General features: G+C 46.9%; 1 protein-coding gene across 5 annotated transcripts in view; it reads left to right on the top strand.

Moving 5' to 3' along the window:
- The window catches only part of PTPRG (protein tyrosine phosphatase receptor type G), a 751,060-nt gene that overhangs the window by 635,483 nt on the left and 95,162 nt on the right, over positions 1–20,415 (top strand). For all 5 annotated transcript variants that reach the window (XM_070455761.1, XM_070455762.1, XM_070455760.1 and 2 more), the window contains 4 exons: positions 2,301–2,485; positions 5,464–5,572; positions 10,447–10,496; positions 12,302–13,055. In XM_070455761.1, coding sequence (XP_070311862.1) covers positions 2,301–2,485; positions 5,464–5,572; positions 10,447–10,496; positions 12,302–13,055 — 1,098 coding nt within the window. The remainder of the gene's footprint in view (positions 1–2,300; positions 2,486–5,463; positions 5,573–10,446; positions 10,497–12,301; positions 13,056–20,415) is intronic.

The following is a 20,415-nucleotide window of genomic DNA, read 5'->3' as shown; positions in this document are numbered from 1 at the left end:
TATAAAAAGGAAGGCATTTGAGTCAGTTCTAATGAGATGGATGAACCTAGGGCCTATTATACAGAGTGAAGTAGGTCAGAAAGAAATATATTGATTATTAACACATACATATGGAATCTAGAAAGATGGAACGATGATCCTGTGTGCAGGAGAGCAAAGCAGACACAGATGTAAAAGACGGACTTTTGGACTCAGTGGGAGAAGGAGAGGGTGGGATGATTTGAGAGAATAGCATTAAAAACATGTGCTTCCGTGGTGGCACAGATGATAAAGAATCTGACTGCAATGCCAGAGACCTGGGTTCGATCCCTGGGTTGGAAAGATCCCCTGGAGGAGGGCATGGCAACCCACTCCAGTATTCTTGCCTGGAGAATCCCCCTGGACAGAGGGGCCTGGTGGGCTACAGCCCATGGGATCAGAGGAGTCGGACACAAGTGAGTGACTAAAGACAGCACAGTGCCTGCACGTTGCCATAGGTAAACCAGATTACCAGTGCGAGTTTGATGTGGACGCAGGGCACCCAGAGCCAGCGCTCCGTGACAACCTGGAGGAATGGGGTGGGGAGGGAGCGGGAGAGGGCTTCAGGATGGAGGGAACACGTGTATGCCTAAGGCCTGTTCATACTGGTGTATGGTAAAAGCCATCACAACATTGTAATTTTCTCCCAATTAAAAAATAATAAATTCAAAAATGTCTTTTGAGAAAAAGAAAAACCCTGTCTCTGCCCCATGGAGGCAGGAACCATGGCCACTGTGAAGGAGGATGTCTGGAGAGCCAAAATGCCATTGAAAGGCTGGCTCGGCACTCTTGGCCCTTAAATGGGCTTGTCCATAGACAGGTACAGAACCACCGCATCCCTTCAGAACTGCCGGCCACAAGGCATAAGGGGGAGGATGAGCCCGACTTTTCCTTGTGCTCTACCTACATCAGGATAGTTACTCAGAGTCCTGCTGCTCCCAAGAGAGTCATCCTGACCTTTTGTGCCTTTGCTTTAAAAATGATTTGGAGTCCCGTTTTTTAATGCTGTTTACACTCTGGTCTATTTACAGTAAAATTTGGTCTACTAGTTTTAGTCGAGACATTCCACAAGTCAAACGGCCTCGGTTTCTAACAAAAATTTTGTTGTGGAAGCAAAGGCCAGATGACTAGGCAAGATTAAAAGAGGTTAATGCATTATAACAGCTGAATCTAACCTGTGATGTGGGGGGAAAGGGTTGTAGACTACCTTTTGGAGACAAGTGGGGAAATTGGAATGTGCATGGTGTATCAGATAATATCAAGTTAGTGTTTATTTTCTTAGGTACGAGAGTAGTCAGCGTGGGCTGCTATATCACAGGCCATAGATTGGGTGTCTTAAAACAACAGAAGTTTATTTCTCACAGTTCTGTGGTCCGGGGGGTCTGACATCAAGGTGCCAGACTCGCTCTCCGGTGAGGACTTGCTTCCTGATGCACAGGCGGCGGTCTTCTCGCTGTGTCGTCATGTGGGGAAGGGGTGAGGGAGCTCCCTGGGGTCTTATCGGGATATTCATCCCACTCTCGGAGGCTCCCCCCTCACGACCTACTTGCCTCCCCACGCTCAACCTCCTATTACCGTCTCGTTGGACATTAGGTTTCAGCACATGGATTTAGGGGCACACAGATACTCAGATCCTCGTCATTACAGAAGAGAATGTCCTTATTCTTGGGAGATACAGACCCAAGTATTAAGGAGTGAAGTTCAGAATGTATATACCTTGTTTTCAGGGATAAAGCAGGAAAATGTGTGTGTGTGTGTCTGTGTCTGTGTCTGTGTGTTGTATGTCTGTATGTGTGTGTTGTGTGTGTGTGTGTTCGTGTGTGTGTATTGTGTGTCTGTGTTGTGTCTGTGTGTGTGTGTTGTGTATCTGTGCTGTGTGTGTGTTGTGTATGTCTCTGTGTGTGTCTGTGTTGTGTGTCTGTATGTGTGTGTTGTGTCTGTGTGTATCTGTGTGTTGTGTGTGTGTGTCTGTGTGTGTTGTGTGTCTGTGTGTGTGTGTGTTGTGTGTCTGTGTGTGTTGCGTGTGTGTCTGTGTGTACAGAAAGAGGAGGGGAGAGGGAAAACAGGTGTGGGGCAGTGTTAGCAGCGGGGCTCTAAGTGGCAGGAGTGCGGGCACTCCTGGCCCTGCCGCGCCAGCGTCTCGGGGCTGTGGCCCTCGGGAGCTCGGGGCACGGGGTGCCGCGGGGTGCGCGGGCGTGGGGCGCGCGGCCCTTGGGAGCTCGGGGCACATGGGCGCGGGGTGCGCGGGCAGAGCCCGGCGCTGAGCTCGGCCGTGTGTCCAGTCTGCAGCTCCCCGCCCATCCACATGAAGGTGCAGCCGCTGAACCAGAGCGCGCTGCAGGTGTCCTGGAGCCAGCCGGAGACCATCTACCACCCGCCCATCATGAGCTACATGGTGTCCTACAGCTGGACCAAGAACGAGGACGAGAAGGAGAAGACGTTCACCAAGGACAGCGACAAGGACTTGGTGAGACCTCCGTGTTCTGAGTCAGGGCGTCCGCGGCGAGGGGGCCCCCGTGTGTCTCCTGGGGTGCTTCCTCTGTGACGTTCCAGCCCCATGCCACCGTCCTGGTGAAGGCGGGTACCACCGCGGGCACCACTGTGATGCCACGGCTCCCCCGCCCTTAAACTTGCCGGCCACACCACCAGAAAAAGTGTTAATCTGTTTGCAGTTAGGCCCTTCAAAACTGACTACTTTTTCTTTCGTTATTTAAAAAAAAAGACGCAGAAAGCCTCCACGAAGCCCTCGTCATCTGATAGCATTATCGTAAATGTGACGTGGGTTACACAATTGTACAGCGGGGCCGGGCACGGCGCAAGCACTGTCGGTACTAGCTGTTATCACCACCGCAATTATTCCCCCTCTGCCTCCCTCCTAATTCCTACTCTTGTCAGCCCCACCAGGCAACCCTCTGCAGTCCCCACCGCTCCCTCCTGTCACATTTCATCTGCCTCACACCTTCCTACCTGCGAGACCCTGGCGACCACGCCATTTTTAACCCCTGTTCTTAGGCTCTCAGACCCTGTAATACCTGACTTCACTTTTGAGCAACACATGCCCAGTTCTGTGTCTCATCTTAGATGTGCATAAATATTTAGTGGCCAGCCCCCAACAAGTTGGCCCTTGAGAACAGATGTTTGCAGAAGCCAAGTCTTCTCCCCCTAGAAAAGCAATCACTCCAACAAGCGCTGGTCTTCACATCTTTGCCTGGAAACTCAAAGCGACACGTTTGGGTGTGAAAGCCTGGCGTTTATCGTTAATCAAAAGAAGTCTTTGAGATAATGAAGCCCATCATTGTAAATGTACATGAAAAATGTAATAGCACCGAGTGGGATTCTTAATGACTGTTACTGCTTTTTTTCCTTGCAATACAGAGTCCCCAGGGCCCGTTCAATCACTTACAGAATAATACTTTTCGTATTGCTTCAGATGACGATTCTTTTACTTCATTTCCATTTATATTTTCAATTTCCCCACTAGACGTTGTTATCTGGGTCACATTAGGGAATGATGAGCTTCATGAAATCGGAGAGGAATCTCTTGAAAGGCACCCAAGGTTGTGATGTGTTTTAACCTTTTCTCTTGTCAGGACCAGAAGTCTGGGAGGGAGGTTTCTCTTTCTGAGCTAAGGGGGGCTTGCATTAATCAGCAGAAACTAGCTAGGCGCTTATTCGGTTTCTTATACTAAGTGGGAGATAATTAAACATGCAAAGATGAATAGATACCAGCTCAGAGTGAATTCTAATAAATCCCTGCTTAGAGGAAGCAGAGATTTTTGCTCTGCACAGAAGACGAGGTCACAGGTTTAGAGACTGAGGCATAAATGAGTTTCAGAGAAAGAGAGAGATGTAGAAAAAAACATGCTTTGACAGCAAGTTCTTTTTTTATAAGGATTTCTAGGGGTGGTTCTTTTCTTTTGGGACACACAAAATTAATTTTCTTAATTCCTCAAGAAGTCGAGAGTGCTGACTTAGTGGCAGCCAAGTTTTTCTCCAATTTAGAATTCTTGTGGCCCAGAAACATTTCTCAAACATTTTCCTGGCTTTTGCCAGCATCCTCCCGACACACACACCCTCACTGCCAACCTAGGGAACAGGTGTTATTGCCTGCCTTTTCCAAAAGGTAGGCTGAAAGTGAAATAACTGGACCCCAACCTCCCGCTGTCCCCAGGAATACATATGCTAGGCAACAGGCAGCAGGCATGGCCGCAGTAACTTGTTAATGCCTCTTCAGAGGTTTTCAATAGCTACCTTGGGGAAAACCCACTCAGTGGTTAAGCTCCCAGAGCTGATTTATGGATCTGGCCCAGAATTCTGTGACGAGATATTTCATCATCAGGGAGTCTTTAAAAATCAGTTTCTTTTGCTTATCTGTTTCTTTGGGCAAGCAAGCCCTGCCAACTTTTTTGGCATTTTCCATTTTCTGATTTTTAAAAGTCTCTTGGAGTAAAGCTTTGCAAGATGGGGATCTGGATTTGGCTCCTGACTTGGGACCAGGGATTGGGAAACTTTTCTCTTGAAAGAGTCAGAGAGTTAAGATTTTAGGTTTTAAGGCCTCTGTGGGCAACTACTCAACTCTGCCACTGAAGGGTGAAAGCTGCCACAGCAACAGGGAAATGAATGGGTGTGGCTGTGTGCCAATAAAACTTTATTTATAAGAAACGAACAGCGGGCCGGATTGGGGCTGTAGGCTGTCACTTGTGAACCCCTGTGTTAGACCAGGGCCGTGGTTTCTGTTGTGCAGTGAGGACTACCAGTGTACAAAGCTCACTTGACCTCTGTTGTACAGAAGTCCCAAGAACCCTGCGGGGGAAATCTTACTCTCTCCGCTTAACAGCTGGAGGGAATAGAGGCCAAAAGACCCTGAGCAGCTGACTCAGAATCATACAGCTGGTGAGTGGCATGGCACAGGTACATCCCTTGTCCTCTGACTTCCTGTCAAGTATTCTTCCAGCTTCGTGCCTTGTGTTATCCAAGGTCAAGGTACAACAGTGCCTTTAAACTGCAAAGAAACAGTAACGCGGAGACTTGGTTGTGGCTGCTCTCAACTCTGTGTGGCCCTGGAAATTCAGTACACTTGATGATTCTAGACGTTAAATCATTATCGTTTACAAGGTAGAGCAGTTTTGATAGAAGTCCCAGCCTCATGGGTACAAACAGGGCTGAAGGCACGCTCCAAGACAGGGTCAAGCACCTGTGTGTTCCTTCTCTTACTCTACGTATTTTTGTGTTGAAAACACATTCCCAGGTGAGGTTACTTCTGAATGCTTGTTCCTTTCAGAGCGAGCCTTTGGTCAGTGAGGAAGCATGATGTTCGTTGGGCTTTGCCATGGTACCCAGAAACCTACACGTGATGCTTGACAGTCTTTGATGTTCAGCTTTTGGATGCACAGTGTGCTCTGGCCTTTAGCACCAGCTCACGCCTGTCCTTTCCTCATCCTGCAGAAAGCCACCATCAGCCACATCTCACCTGACAGCCTTTACCTGTTCCGGGTCCAGGCCGTGTGTCGCAACGACATGAGGAGTGACTTCAGCCAGACCATGCTCTTCCAAGGTGAGGAGCTGGCCTTCTCATCTGCCCTTTACCCTTCTCCTTTGGGCTTTGTCTTTCTTCCTGTTTAGGTGCTTGCACGTGAGACTTTGAACCTGGCCTAAATATCAGTGTGGGCTTTGCAGTCACATCAGAAAAGCCTGGGCCGTTTATGCCTATCTTTTAAGTAGGGGGTTTCACAGGCCAGAGGAGGAGAAGAAGGGTAAAATGATTATTTTTAAAAATTACCGTGATTTTCCAACCGTGGAGATCCAAGCATGTGTCTACTATTATGTCAGATCATAGAATCATCTCCTAGTCATGTGGAGGAGTACTGTCTCTGGATTTCCAGCATAATTCAGTTAGCTGATTTAGGGTCTAGTGGAATGTTTCAGGTCAGCTTTGGGGCATGGCAAGAGGAGAATTCACTTTGGTGAAGAATTTAAAGGAACTCTTAAAAACTTTGTCATCAAGATGTCATTACAGATGTCATCTTTAAATGGAATATTTTTTAACCAAAATCAATGTAAAATACTCATGAACAGCAACAAAAAATCAAAACTGCGTGAAGACAGGATATTCTCTATCTTACTTGCCCCACGATCATCTCAGCCCTGGTTCCAATAAAACTTGATTAACAAAAATTGGCAGCTGGCCTGTGGGCTGTAGTTGGCAGACCTGGTTTTGTGCAGGGCACAAAGACCAGTGTGGAGGGAGCGACCAGGGCATCAGTCTTATTGTTCTGCCTGTCTGATGTCCCCCTTGGGAAGGTTATTTACTTCCTAGATCCTTGGTTTCAGAGACACAAACCAGGCCAGTGCTTCTTAACATTTGTGAGTTATGTATCTGGGATGAAGGCTTTGGACATTTTTCCTAGAAAATGCCAGAAGTTTGCATGTCGCAGCTTCCGGAATCTCAGAAAACCTGTAGATCGTAGATCCGGCTTCACTGCCTGGAATCCTGTGAGCAATGCACGTTCACGGGCCCCTCCCAGACTAATCATCTCGGAATCTCAGAGGATGAGGCCCAGGAATCTGAATTTGAAGCAGATGGCTCAGGTACCAAGCATGCACATGAGAGATGAAGTTGCTGACTCAGAGCCGGGGCCCTGACTTGAGGGCCCCAAGTTGAGTCCTGGCTGCCACTTAGTCTTTCTGTGACTCTGAAAATGTTGACTAATGTCTCTAAGCTGCAGTTTCACAGTCTGAAAGTGGTAGTTAGGGGAGTACTGCCCCCATGGGCAGTGACAGGGTGATGCATGTTACGTAATTAGCACAGAGCCTAGTGCTCAATACCGCCTTAGTGTGAGGCTTAATATAAAAATTAATATGTGATGAACCCAGAGTAGGAACCCCCTCAGCTGAGATTCCCTCCAAGGATCCCTTCTAGCTTTGCAGGTTTGCATCTAGTATTGAAAGAGCCTCTGCTGATGTTCACATCAGCTCATTCTTCCATTTAAACGACTTGAAATTAGCACGGATGTATTTTTTTCACGAGTAAATCGCACTCAGCGTTTGTCTACCTGAATGTACTGGCCTATCTGCTTGTGTTGAGCAGAGGCCACAGGCCAAGGCCAGGTCTGTCTGGGCCAGCCCACGGGAGCCAGCAGGTGAAGCCAGAGTGTGAGCTCGCTGAGGCCGGGGCCCCGCAACTTTGCACATAAATCATGATTAGGTGCTCATGTGCTCTAACTAGGAGCCCAGAATCTGCAAAACCGCCTTTCCTGATTAATAGGTCCCTGAGCTCACTGGCTTCTGCACAGACTTTGAAAAATGAAATGTTTGTAATATAATGCAGTTCCCAAAAGCCTCGTCAGCTGTAAATTCCAAGCACGGAATAGTTAAAATGTCTGATCACGGTGACTCCTTAAAGATGGCAGTGCCTCCTTTGCCTGAAGACTTCCCTTGCGCAGGGGTGGACATGCATTCACTCATTTTCTGTATCAGTGTTTGTCCCTGCATGTTGACAAAGGGACACACATTGGCTTTGGGATCTTCCTTGCACCTTCCAGTGGGCAGTGGAAAAACAAAATCTGCCATTTAGCTAGCACACTTTTTCTGGTGAGCCAGCTAAGAGCTTGTAAGCAGTAGAGACCAGAGTTCAAAACAGATCAACTTTTAAGAGTTCAGTGTTAAAAGGGAAAGAAATAAACTTAGGGAATTTCATGGACACTTTGTTAAGAATAATTAGGCATCCTCTTGATAAAGTTTGCCTCTGATTTGGCGGCATGAAAAAGCCATGTGGAATATTTTCATTATTATAGTAAATAACACGGGTTTCCCCGGTGACTCAGTGGTAAAGAATCTGCCTGCAGTGCAGGAGATGTAGTATACGTAGGTTTCATCCCTGGGTTGGGAATATCCCCTGAAAGCGGAAATGGCAACCCACTCCAGTATTCTTGCCTGGAACATCCCATGGACACAGAAGTCTGGCGGTCTGTGGTCCATGGGGTCACAAAGAGTCAGACACAACTGAAGCGACAAAGCACAGCACAGCACATAGTAAATATTTATGTCCTGTATAACATAATAAATAAGTTATGCTTACTTTACTGTAGTAAGTATGATAATTATAATGGTGATCATTGTCTGTGAAGTGGCTCCCAGTTACAGAGCGTTTGGCCCTAAGTCATCTCATCTGACCTCGTGGCAGCTTGTAATGCAGATTTTATTTTCTAGAGGGGGAAATGATGTTCTGAGCAATCGAATAACTTGCCCCCCCCCAAAAAAAATAATTTGACTACTAAGCAGAGTCCAATTTCTTACTCCAAAGCCCAGTCATTTATACACAATGACAGACCACCCCTAAAGCATAAATATTATGCTGTTAAAGCATAAATATTAAGCCGTCTTCAACAAATGGCTCAAAAGATTGATTGCCAAGTGTTCAAAAGGTTTTTTGCAGGTCTCAACAGTCGTGGAAAATAAGGGCTTGTAAGCCTTCTCTTTGAGCCACAGACCCATCAGGCATCCTGGCCAAGCCATCAGATGCTCTCTCAGAATGGTTTAAAATAAATAATTAAAATATATAGGAAAGGAAACCAATTGCACTTAGATACAGTTGTCAAAATATTTTAAACATGCAAATTGGCAACATAGTCATTGCTGCACTTCTTTTATGAAAGTATTAAATGACAAGTGGTGGGTCTGTTCGCAGTGGTGATTTCTGAGTAGCAGTGAACATAAATGATACTTCAGAATAGCTCCAGCAACTGTAAGGCAGCAGGAAAATATCCCATTTCAATCATAGACAGAGATGCAGGATGGTCCTGCTAAAAAGAGCCGAGATTCCTAGCTTCCGTTCCTCTTGCAAGAAGAAGCGACATCTCCCTGACGGCTCAGTGGAGACATGTGTCTCCTTTTCCCCCCATCCCTGAATTCCACCAGGCCGATGGACTGGTGATCTGAAAGGCCCTGTAGAAGCTTCCTAGTCATCACAACTAGAACTGACCCCAATGGGAATTGTTCAAGATCAATGAAAAGCAGGCACAGTGATGGAGTGGCCACTGAGTTTGTTGGCCTTAAATTAAGGCCTTTGTAAAGGGCAGGAAAAGCAGATCTCTTAGGAAGCTTTCTTCCTGTGTTAACAAAGGGAGGTGTGTATACCTGTCTGAGGCAGCACAGTATTGATCCCGAAGCAGCTCACTGATGGTGGGAGGTTATATTTAGTGCCAGGCAAGGACTGTTTGCTTCCTGGTCTGCCTCATCTGACCTGGTATTGACGTGTATATCAGTCTATTCCCCACAGTTGTCTCTTTACATGTTTCACTTTCCAGCTGAGCAAAGTGACTATATCATTAAGTTGGGGGTTGCAAATGTAGACACCCTGTGGTCCAGCAGGGAACCACATACACATGAGGGGGGACCATCATGGAAAACTGGAGAGGTGCCCTTTGAAAGGGGGTGATGGATGCTTAGCCCCTACCAAATGTTTTCCTCCAGGAAGGTGAACCTTGGTTTTGCTAAAAATTGTAATTTTTTTTTTTTAGGATGAGCAGAAAATTGGGATTTTGAGGTTAAAGCTGCTGTTTAAAATGTTGACAGTGAATTCATTGTTGTTGTTTCTTTTTCAAAAAGTTTTCAGGGCAAATAAAAAATAGTTCAGGTATTTGCCCCACTTCTAATTTAGGTAAAAACTCCAGCAGATACAAATGTTATTTATTTGGGAATTTAGTGGGTTTTTGCACCTTTTTCAATGCCATGTATGTATGGGAAGCAAATGTTTATTTTGTATAGGACTATTGTTTTTGAGATCAGCACAAAAGGTGAGTCTGACAAATAGTTAGATTACAGTTCTTACATTTTTTAAGGAAGACATAAAAAGTACTAGTTTCAGGTAGACTGTAATAGTTTAGGATGCATATTATAGTCCCTGAAAGGATAATATAAGACATTATCACCAAAAAAAAAACCAATAGAGAGTAACAGTGGAGTAATACGAAGTTCAAAAACAGACAAAATGTTGACAAGGGTCAGAGCGGTCGTGAGAATACCTCCATGGAGGCATGGAGAATGTCTATATTTTAAGATGAGGGCGAGTTATACAGCAGTAAAAATTAATTTGACTCTACACTGAAGATTTGTGCATTTTGCTGTATATAAGTTTTATCTCAATTTAAAAAATGATTACAATTTTGTAAAGTTTTAAACTAAGAGCTTAAGACAAGAATCAGAAACTGTGGCCCACAGATATGGCCAGATACAGCCATCTGCATGTTTTTTGATGACTCACAAACTGAGAAGGGTTTCACATTTTTTGAAAGTTGGGCGAAAAAAATGAAGAGGAGTATTTATAACATGTAAAAATTATGTTTTTCAGATTTGTGTAGGTAAGTACAGTTTTGTTGGAACAACACAAGAAAGTTCTGCTGTTTACAGTATAATTTCTTTCCTTCTCAGCTAATACCACTCGAATATTCCAAGGGACCAGAATTGTCAAAACAGGAGTGGTAAGTAGAGAATGTGATTGCTTTGTCATGGGTGGTTGGTAATTTGCATGCATTTAGAACTGTCACCACAAGGTGGCAGTATGATGTTGTCAAACTGCTCAATGAGAAGTGGTTAAAATACTGAATAAATTAACTATACAGTCCTTATAATTCAGTGCAATACATTATTTTAAAAAGCTGTGCAACAGAGTTAAGCCAGCAGTGTTATACTGTATTGTTTTTGTCAAGATAAAATTTCTTAATGGTTTATAATTTGTGAGATCATAGGATGTAAGAATGCAAAGGAGTAAGGACAGGCTCAGATTGAAAGGTTGTTATTTGACCAAAGTTATATGAATTTGCACATGTTTGGAGCCTCAGTGTCTAAATTTTCTCCTTTCTAGTATGACTAATAATTGTAATAATAATTGCAATGTTGGTAATAACAAATCCTACAATATATTAACTTTTTCCTGGGTTTCAGGCACAGAGTATTAGTTTATTTACCCCTCACGGCATCCCACAAGTTTGGTATTACTATGACTCCCATTTTATGGATGAGGAAGCTGAGGCTCAGTGAGTTAATATGCCCAGCATCTCCCAGAGAGCAAGTAAGGTATCATGCTCAAGCCAGACTGACTGCTCTGTCTCCAGTGCCTTATCATGGGTGGCACCTGGCATTTCATTGACCAACTTCAAAACTCATCGTTTGCTAACTTGATCATCCTTAAACTACAAACTTTTCAAACTGAAACTTGAGACAGTGGTGAAATCTAAGTGGTTCTGGCTGTATTACTTTGAACTACATAAATGATGGGATGGAATTCTGGATTCTGTATATGAGGTTTCAAAAACTAAAACGAATAAGTCAGAGCAGCACTTATATTTGTAAGGTACCGTGTTCAAATACAGTCCCTCCATGAAGCCTGATTTAGTAGGATGGGAAGAAAGAGCTGAGACTTGTACCTAGTCAGCCACACCTCTGCCCCTTAATCTCTCTGTGCCCCGTTTTTCTCACCTGTAAAGTAGGGTGATGTTCACGTGTGTCCCCGGGAGAGCCTGGGATGCCCAGGCACATAGTTGGAGCTTTTTAAATGGAACTCTTACTGTCATCTATACAAGCATGTATTTCGCTGTGATTAAATCTGGAGAGTCTGAAATCAGATACAGCAGGGTGTACAGTGCCTGACACAGGGATGCGGGTGTAAACCGGCTCCCGAGGCCTGCAGTGTAGAGCGTGGCCTGACTTCTGACCTGGCTACTGCAGACACGTACCGGCCACTGTCCTCTGTCCACCCACTTCCTCACTGTAAGATGTGCAGCCAGGTCCTGGAGAGCTTCTGTAGACCTCAGAGCTGTGAATTGTCCACAAGTGCCACAGTGTATGCAGAAGCTCCTGTCTCCTCCAGGGTCACTCCAGCAACGTGTGACCATCCGGTGTTGCCTGCGTATTGCTTATTTGATGTTTGTCTTTCAGACAGGGTTTCCCAGGTGGGTAGAGAACCCCGTAGCACTAATGCAGCTTACTTTTTTACCACTTCGCCTCCTCCTCCTGAGCAATATCAGTGAAAAGTTGAAGTTGGGTTTGATATGTAGATTACAAATTTTAAGTAATTATAAAAACGTGAAGAGTGATGGTGGTCAGCCACGGATGGCCTGTTGTCAGCTTTGGCACCAGGCTTTGGGAGACCCTGAGAATAAAGGTGAAGATGAGTGGAAGCCCTTGGAGGGTCCTGTCTAGGGCCTAGTTCCCAATCCCAGTGACTGACACCCAGCTTTCTCTTCCTCCCTCCCTTCCCCCCACTTCCCTGGGCAACCCCTTCAAGCCCACAGCGTCGCCGGCCTCTTCGGCTGACATGGCCCCCATCAGCTCAGGCTCCTCCACCTGGACATCCTCCGGCATCCCCTTCTCCTTTGTCTCCATGGCGACCGGGATGGGCCCATCGTCCAGCGGCAGCCAGGCGACCGTGGCCTCGGTAGTCACCAGCACCCTCCTGGCCGGCCTGGGCTTCAGCGGCGGGGGCATCTCCTCCTTCCCCAGCACCGTGTGGCCCACGCGCCTGCCCACGGCCGCCTCAGCCAGCAAGCAGGCCGGCAGACCCGTCCTGGCCACGACAGAGGCCTTGGCCAGCCCCGGCGCCGACAGCGATTCAGCGCCCAGCAAGGACGGCGAGGGCGCGGAGGAGGGCGCAAAGGACGAGAAGAGCGAGAGCGAGGACGGCGAGCGGGAGCGCGAGGAGGAAGGCGAGAAGGACTCCGAGAAGAAGGAGCGGAGCGGGGTGACCCACGCCCCCCGGGCGCGCAGCCACACCCGGCCCGCCGCCGCGCCCTCGGGCCCCGGCACCGCGGCCCAGGAGGGCGCGCATCAGACTACACCCGGGCGCGAGCGGGCCCGCACGGCCAGCCCCACCGCCCGGGCCCAGGACGCCCTGGACCCCCGCTCGGCCACCCCCACGCAAGTGCCCCCCACAGTCACAGAGGAGCAGGACGAAGACAGTGACCCCGAGGTGCCATCCAGGAAGCCTGTGCCCCCAGGGGACCGGTTTCCCGAGGACAGCAGGTTCATCACTGTTAACCCAGGTAAGCGGCCGCCCCTCCCCTGAGCCTTCTCGCTGATGTGAACAGTGTTACCCTTGAAGAAATATGTGAGGGTAGAGAGTGCTTAGTATTCCTGGAATTGTGTGCCTGTGTGTGTCTCTTTCTATTTTCTTCTGGTAAAAATTACCTTTTCTATTAAAGTGGCTGGACTAAGTCTTGCCCTATACTTGCTTACTGGTAAAGTCGACTTGCCTCAGCATAACTCCAGGCACTTCAGCCACACCATGAAGTAAATGATGGAAAAAAACATCCATCTTAAGAAATGTATTCTTTCAGATTTCTTTCCTTAGGCTTTTATCCAGCCCCTGAGTTTCTGGGCTGTCTGAGTGGTGCCAGTCGCTGGCCGGGGTGCTGACCGAGGTGAGCATGATACCTGCAGCTTGACGCTCACAGGGTAAAAGAGGATGCCGAAAGCAGGGAAGTTAGGAAACAAAAAGGTTGGGAAGCAAGCAAGCAAATCCATGGGCAAGTCAGAAGCCTCACTAACTGTTGTTGGAGACTGTGAACGGTCACAGTAAAGCAAAGAAACAGGGTGGTGTCCAAGAAAATAATCAGGAAGAGGGCAGGGAGCTATTTTAACCACCAAGGGCCACTCGGGGGAAGTGACTTTATATTAAACCTAAAGGGGTGAGAAGCTCCAGCGTGGGGAGTACTGGGCTTAGTTCATTCCAGCCTAAGAAATAGTACCCTATTTGCTCTGTGAATTGTGCATTTTATGGATGATGACCCCAGGGCACGGCTGGCCTGCCCTCCTTGGGAAGGACATGATCCCCATCTTCCTGGCCAGGGGTGATTTTGTGGCTCTGTCCTAGGCTCACATGTTATTGAAACATCCTGTTAGTTTTTACAAGGGAGTCCTGAACATGAGGGGTTGTTATTGTTGTGAGGGTTTTCTTAATAAGAAAGTCTCTCTTTTGCCAGACTACAAGATGTTTAGTAACAATTTTTTTTTCTTTTTTTTTTTTTTTGCGTCTAAGCTGTTGTGGAGTTATAAGAGTGCAAAAAAAAAAAGCAACTGGTAAATATTTATTTGCTTTTGCACTTGTAAACATTAAAATTCATCTAAAGCTGAGACCTCGTATGTTAAGATACAACTTAGAATAAATTTTCATGTTTTGAATTACGTTCCTCCTTAAAGCTGGTATGGACTCATGTTTTGAAGTGTGGGTCTGCTGTGGGTGCTGCTCACTTTGTCCCAGTTTTAGAGGAAGGTGCAGAGTAGTCCTCTAAGGATCAAGTAAAGGAAATATCAAGCCACTTGGAAAGCTGCTTGTAGCCCTTCCTGCAGGAGCAGTGACATTGCCTCCAGGAATTGATGTGGAAAAGTTGGATTTCTTGCGTTTGGAGATATTAAAAGAGATATTTGTGGAGTACCTACTGAATCCCAGGCGCTGGACTAGGCGTTGGGGATAGACTCTAGATCTAGTCAGGCTTGTGTTCTCCTGAGGTTTATTTTCTAATGGAAAAGCTTGAGAGTATTCCAGTAAATAAACGCGTTAACATCAAGTGCTGGAGTTGGGGTCAGGGACAGTTTTCATCCAGTGGTCGAGGAAGGGCATCTGAGTGGAGACCCTGGTGGTGAGAAGGAGCTAGCTAGACAGTGACTCACGGAAGAACATTCTGGGCTGTAGGAGCAGCAGGTCCAGTGACCCTAAAGTGGGGGCTAATGTGGATCAGTCAGGGAGCCATGAGAGGGCCAGTGCGTTGGGACCCCTGAGATCAGGGATGCAGGATGAGTCAGAGCAGAGCTTAGTTCAGGAAGGGGTTTGTCAGCCATGCGGAGGCTTGGGTTCTAAGCGATGTGGAAAACCAGCGGTGGATTTCCCCAGCAGAGTTACTCATCTGATGAACTTTTTCAGAAGGTCATTTCGGCCTCTCTGTGGACGTTTAGGGAGGCAGGAATGGACACAGGAAGCTGAGTTAGGAGGTGATGACTGAGGCAGTTTGGACCAATATGGTTTCTCCACAGACAGTAGTGGACCTGTAATTGATTTTCAGGCTTGAACAGTTTCGCCTGCATACTAGGGGCTCTGGCAAAGTAGCCTTCTCAGCTGGCTCCTCTTAAACGTCTCTTTGTCCACACTCCTGAAAAGCTCTCCAAGCGATGAGCTTGAGGCTTTGGCAGTTTGAGAGACTGGTGAGGGTGGGGGCCTGGGATTCAGTCCAGGTGAGCGGAAATGAGTCCTTGCAGTGGCAGTCAAGTTCCTGATTCCAGGGAGAGGGGAGCAGAAACAATTGGTAAATCCTGCGGAGGTTTCTGCCTTCAGGTACAGGAACTGTGAGTCTCCAGCTTCGACCCTGCACGCATCTGAGTGTCCACGGTCTTGGCAGAGTAGCTTGTGGAGTCAGATCCTCCCAGGAGGCTCTGCCCTTTATTCTCACAGGGTCCACAGGCCAGTCTTGTGCTCAGCATCCTCATCTGTAAGGTGGACATAACTAGAGCCCTAGTGCTGAAGGCGGTGCAGATAAACGGAGTCACACGTCTTGTCAGTGACACGAGAAGAGGAGCTTTATGCAGCCTGAGGTTCACATGACGGCAATGGCGACTATGCGGCAGCCCTTTGCAGGTCTCCTGCAGTCATCCTGGGACTTTAAAGAGCGGGTGGAGATTGTGGTCCCCAGTGAGCTGGCGCTAAAAACAATCTCCAGAAACTCCAGTCTGTCCCCAGCGCTGGTAAAGCAGAGCATCTACCTTTCCACCTTTATCTCGATGGGGAAGTCCACTTCTTTGCAAGGTGGCATGTAAGCAGCCTGAAACACCCCACAAATGGGTGGATGTGGTTTGAGTTCTGATAAAACTCAGCTTTCAAAAACAGGCAGTGGGCCTGATTTGATCAGCACGCTATCATTTGCTGACCCCTGTAGCTTTACACAGAAGTGTGTGTGTTGCTCAGTCATGTCTGACTCTTTGGGACCCCATGGACTGCAGCACACCAGGCCTCCCTGTCTCTCACTGTCTCCCGGCATTAGCCCATTGCCCATTTGCCCATCACGTCCATTGAATTGGTGATGCTATCCAATCATCTCATCCTCTTCCACTCTCTTCTCCTTGTGCCTTCAGATAGTTTGGCCACCTGCTGGCCAGCTGACTCATTGGAAAAGACCCTGATGCTAGGCAAGATTGGAGGCAAATATATGTGTTGGTTGGTTAATATATATGTTAACCATATGTGGCCCATTGGTTAATAAAAGATATAAGTAACTTAAGGGTAAAACCCCACATTGTGCATGACCCCCAAGGTCTCACTTTGCCTCGATCCATCTTGCCCTTTTCTCCATCTGCCTCCTCCAGCCTGGTGTTTATTTTTTTAAACGAAATCCCCATCATTTTAATGTTAGTGGCGACTTCTTTTAAAGACTCTGAATGTACATTTGTGTAAATCTGTTCCACATTTATTTTTTCTTCATGTTAAAAACAATTCTTCCAGTCGATATTTAGTCTCTTCAAAAAAAAGCTTTAACGTTGAACAAATTGTGTTATTTTTTTACCAGCCTCTCCAAAAGGCTTATTTAAATCCCCTTGATGTTTGATAACATCTTTTCAAAAAATCCTATGAATAGTATCTTCGGTATTAACTTGCAGGGAAGAAGCGAGAACAATTCTCCAGAAGAAAGGGGCCAGTTCAGACACATGCAGAAATCAGGCAGGTAACAGCCAGGGTCCCTCCCTCAGCAGCCACAGCCCAGATGTGGTGAAGACACCCCCAAAGGCCTGTTGATGCAATACAGTGTTCTTGAGGTGGAACGCAACATGCGCTGGCAGTAACACCTCAGGGTGGGCGCAGTCTACAAACTCATCATTTAACGCTGGGGTTTTCCCTTTTTCTTTCCTTATATCTGGAAAACTCCTTTTTCAGACTGCATCCTGCTCAGAACCCCATTATGTAAACACTCATTCACCAAAAGCTGGCTGAGTGCCTCCTCTAGTTCAGGGGTCGGGAGAGTACAGTCTCCAGACCAGATCTGGCCCTTGACTGACTTTGGTCCTAACCCTGAGCTAGGAATGGGCTTCCCTGGTGGCCCAGTGATAAAGAATCCCCCTGTAATGCAGGAGACTGAGGTTCGATCCGTGGATCGGGAAGATTCCCTGGAGGGGGACATGGCAACCCACTCCAGTTTTCTTGCTTGGAGAATTCCGTGGACAGGGACCTGGGAGGCTACAGTCCACGGGTCGCAAAGAGTCAAAAGGACACAACTGAAGCAGCTGAGCACACGCATAAGTCAGAAATAGACTGAGTTGGTCAGAGACTTGGAGCTGCTCTTCTGCTCTGACTCCGAGTCGAGGGTGCTAACCTCCAGCCTCCTCTCTCCTTTGGGAAAACCTTGAGTACCTCTTGGGAACACTTAGGCTCTAAGGAAGGCCAGCTTGAAAATCTCTACTTCTAGAAACAGTTGCATCACTGCTTAATATTTGTTCCATGCTGGTGATGTGGGTGCTAAAAGCCAAAATGTAATGTCACTTGTCTTACACAACCCCAGGTGGCCTCTGTTGTCCTTGTGGCCCTTAGACCAGTGGGGAAACCAAGGCGTGCATGCTAAGTCGCTTCAGTCATATCCAGCTTTTTGAAACCCTAGGGATTGTAGCCCACTAGGCTCCTCTGTCCATTCTCCAGGCAAGAAGACTGGAGTGGGTTGCCATTCCCTCCCCTAGGGGATCTTCCCCACCCAGGGACTGAACTAGAGTCTCTTATGTCTCCTGCATTGACGCCACCCGGGAAGCCTCAGGAGACCAAGGCTTAGAGGTTAAGGAATTTGCCTGAGCAAGACGTGACGAGACAGGGGGTCAGACACAGGCCCTGAACCCACCTGGTGCTGCTGGCCTCCTGCCCTTGGGGCTTATTTGCCAAGTGGGCAAACCGGGATGGTTTCAGATGAATTATTAAGTATTAAGTGAGTATTTGAATGTGTCCTTGTAAAAAGAAATCATTTTTTCACTTTTGGCACAGACTCTCAAGATCACCTAGAGATAAGCTTGTTCCCTTTCCTCACAGGGATATTTGGTGATATTTGGAAACATTTTCAGTTATCACGACTGAGGCTGGGCCTGCTCCTAGCATTACATGGATGCTACTGGACATTCTGCAGGGCACAGACCAGCCCCACAACAAAGAATTTCTTGGTCCAAAATGTCCATAGTGCCATGGTGGAGAAACTCAGATTTATAGGTTGACATAAAATTCCTTTTCAAAGAGGTTTACTTGGGAGGGAAAAATAGGAGGTAATTTAAGGTCAGAAGTAAGTAGCAATAGAGGCTCATGAAGACAGAGCAGACGTCATGACTGTGAAATTTAGCTGGGGTTTGTGGAGTGGGGGGAGATGCTTCATGCTTGGTTTGATTGGTTGGTTTTTTGTCTCTGCTGGGTCTTAGTTGTTGTACGTGGGATCTTCAGCCTCCATTGTGGCGCACAGAATGTTTAGTTGTGGCATGCAAACTCTCAGTTGGGGCACGTGGGGCCTAGTTCCCTGACCAGGGATCGAGCCTGGGCCCCCTGCACTGGTTTCACAGAGTCCTAGCCCTGGCCCAGCAGGGAAGTCCCTGCATGCTTTACTTAAAGTAAATTAGACCCGGCACTTGCATGGACTGTCTTCGCAGTTTTCAGCCTGGCTGGTTTTGTTGCTCAGGCTTCTTTTGTGGGGAGGACTTTCCTACATCATATGGCTTGCCCCAGCTCCTGACTGTGATTTCTCTGCAAGTGTTGGAAAGAACTAGCTTGGGTGCCCTGAAGTCTCCAGTGTGGTTTAGTTTCCTCCTAGAAAGTGTCTGGGTCCTTGGAAGTTTCTGTTCCTCACTGAGTGATCTCGGAACTAGGACAGGTTGTATATCTCTTGATGTAGAAAACCAGACCTCACCAAGAACAAGCAAGTTTCCAGAGAGGCTGGAGCAAAGGATTCTGGTTCTAAGGGGCTGTATGTCTGACATGAGTCCTGATTAATGGCAGAGACACATGATGTTGCAATGAAGTATCTATGGTGGTGATTTCCGGTAGGTTGGGACCCAGGACCTGCCGTGTTTATGGAACTTGAATTAAATTGGGATTTATCAAGTTCCTTCAGCGTTCCAATGCCTTATTGAAATACAGGTGACACTTGCCTTGTTTTGAGTCTGAGCTCTGTGAGAGGTGGTAAGGGGGCTTATTGATGACAACTCCTAGTGGTGATGTAAATGGAAAGACATGGAAAGACATGGATGCTCTAAGTCGAGCTCAGACATGGTCATGGGAACATGAAACCCATGTCCCATTGCAGGAGAGTATATGTATTTGTCCTCACAGTCATGTCTCTGCAATAGCAGTTTATCTAATGCCAGGGCCTCAGAAAATAAAGACAAGTTTTGTGGCCCTATGAAAAAAGCAGCTTTCTTTTGACTTCACAGCTGTCAGGGGTGCTGGCACAAAACTCAAAAAACAAAACAGAAAACAACAAGTGTTGTTGAGGATGTGGCAAAATGAAGATTGTTGTGCCCTGTTGAGGGGAATGTAAGATGGTGCAGCCACTTGGGAAACAGTATGGAAGTTCTTAATAAAACTAAAAATAGAATTGCCGTATGATCCAGGAATCGTGTTCCTGGGTATTTACCCAAAAGGATTGAAAGTTGGGTCTTGAGGAGATATTTGAACTATCATGTTCATAACAGTGTTATTTATAGTGGCCAAGTTTCCAAGGAATGGAAACAACCCACGTGTCCGATGAGTGATGAATCGAGAAACAAAATGTGGTATATACATAGAGTGGAGTGTCGTTCAGCTTTAAGAAGGAAGGAAACCCTGTCACAGAGCTACAACATAGATGGACCTTGGGCCAGTCACAACACACACACACACACACACACACACACACACACACGCACACACAAGTCCACTTACATGAGTTACCTACAGTAGGGTAGTCAGGTCATACAGAAAGTTGAATGGTGGTTGCCAGGGGCTGGGGCTGATGGGAATTGTCGTTTCATCGGTACAGAGTTGCAGTTTTGCAGTTGAAAAACAGATTTCTTTGAAATCAGTTGAGTAACACTGTGATATGCTTAACCCTACTGAACTGTACTCCTGGAGATGGTAAAGATGCTAACTTTTATGTGTGTTTTACCACTATTTTTTTTTTAAGTAGCACCTTTATTCATAGCTGCAGCTGGTTTTGAAGGAGTGGCATTATCCAAACACCATCTAGTCTTTCGTGACTTTAAACCCAGGTACAGATTTTGAGTGTGCAGATTGTCCTGCTCTCAATCTCCCTTGAAATGTGACTGAATCCACCTTTCCCCAGCCCCTGAGAGCGGCCTGTCAGGATCCAAGCCCCTTTCAGTCTTGACCACGTAGAGGTTCTTGTCCCGAAGCAGAAGTTG

The sequence above is a fragment of the Odocoileus virginianus genome, chromosome 26 (assembly GCF_023699985.2).
Source record: "Odocoileus virginianus isolate 20LAN1187 ecotype Illinois chromosome 26, Ovbor_1.2, whole genome shotgun sequence".
Classification (NCBI taxonomy): Eukaryota; Metazoa; Chordata; class Mammalia; order Artiodactyla; family Cervidae; genus Odocoileus; species Odocoileus virginianus.
The sequence above is the reverse complement of the archived record's forward strand: the minus strand, read 5'-3'. Positions and strand labels throughout refer to the sequence as shown.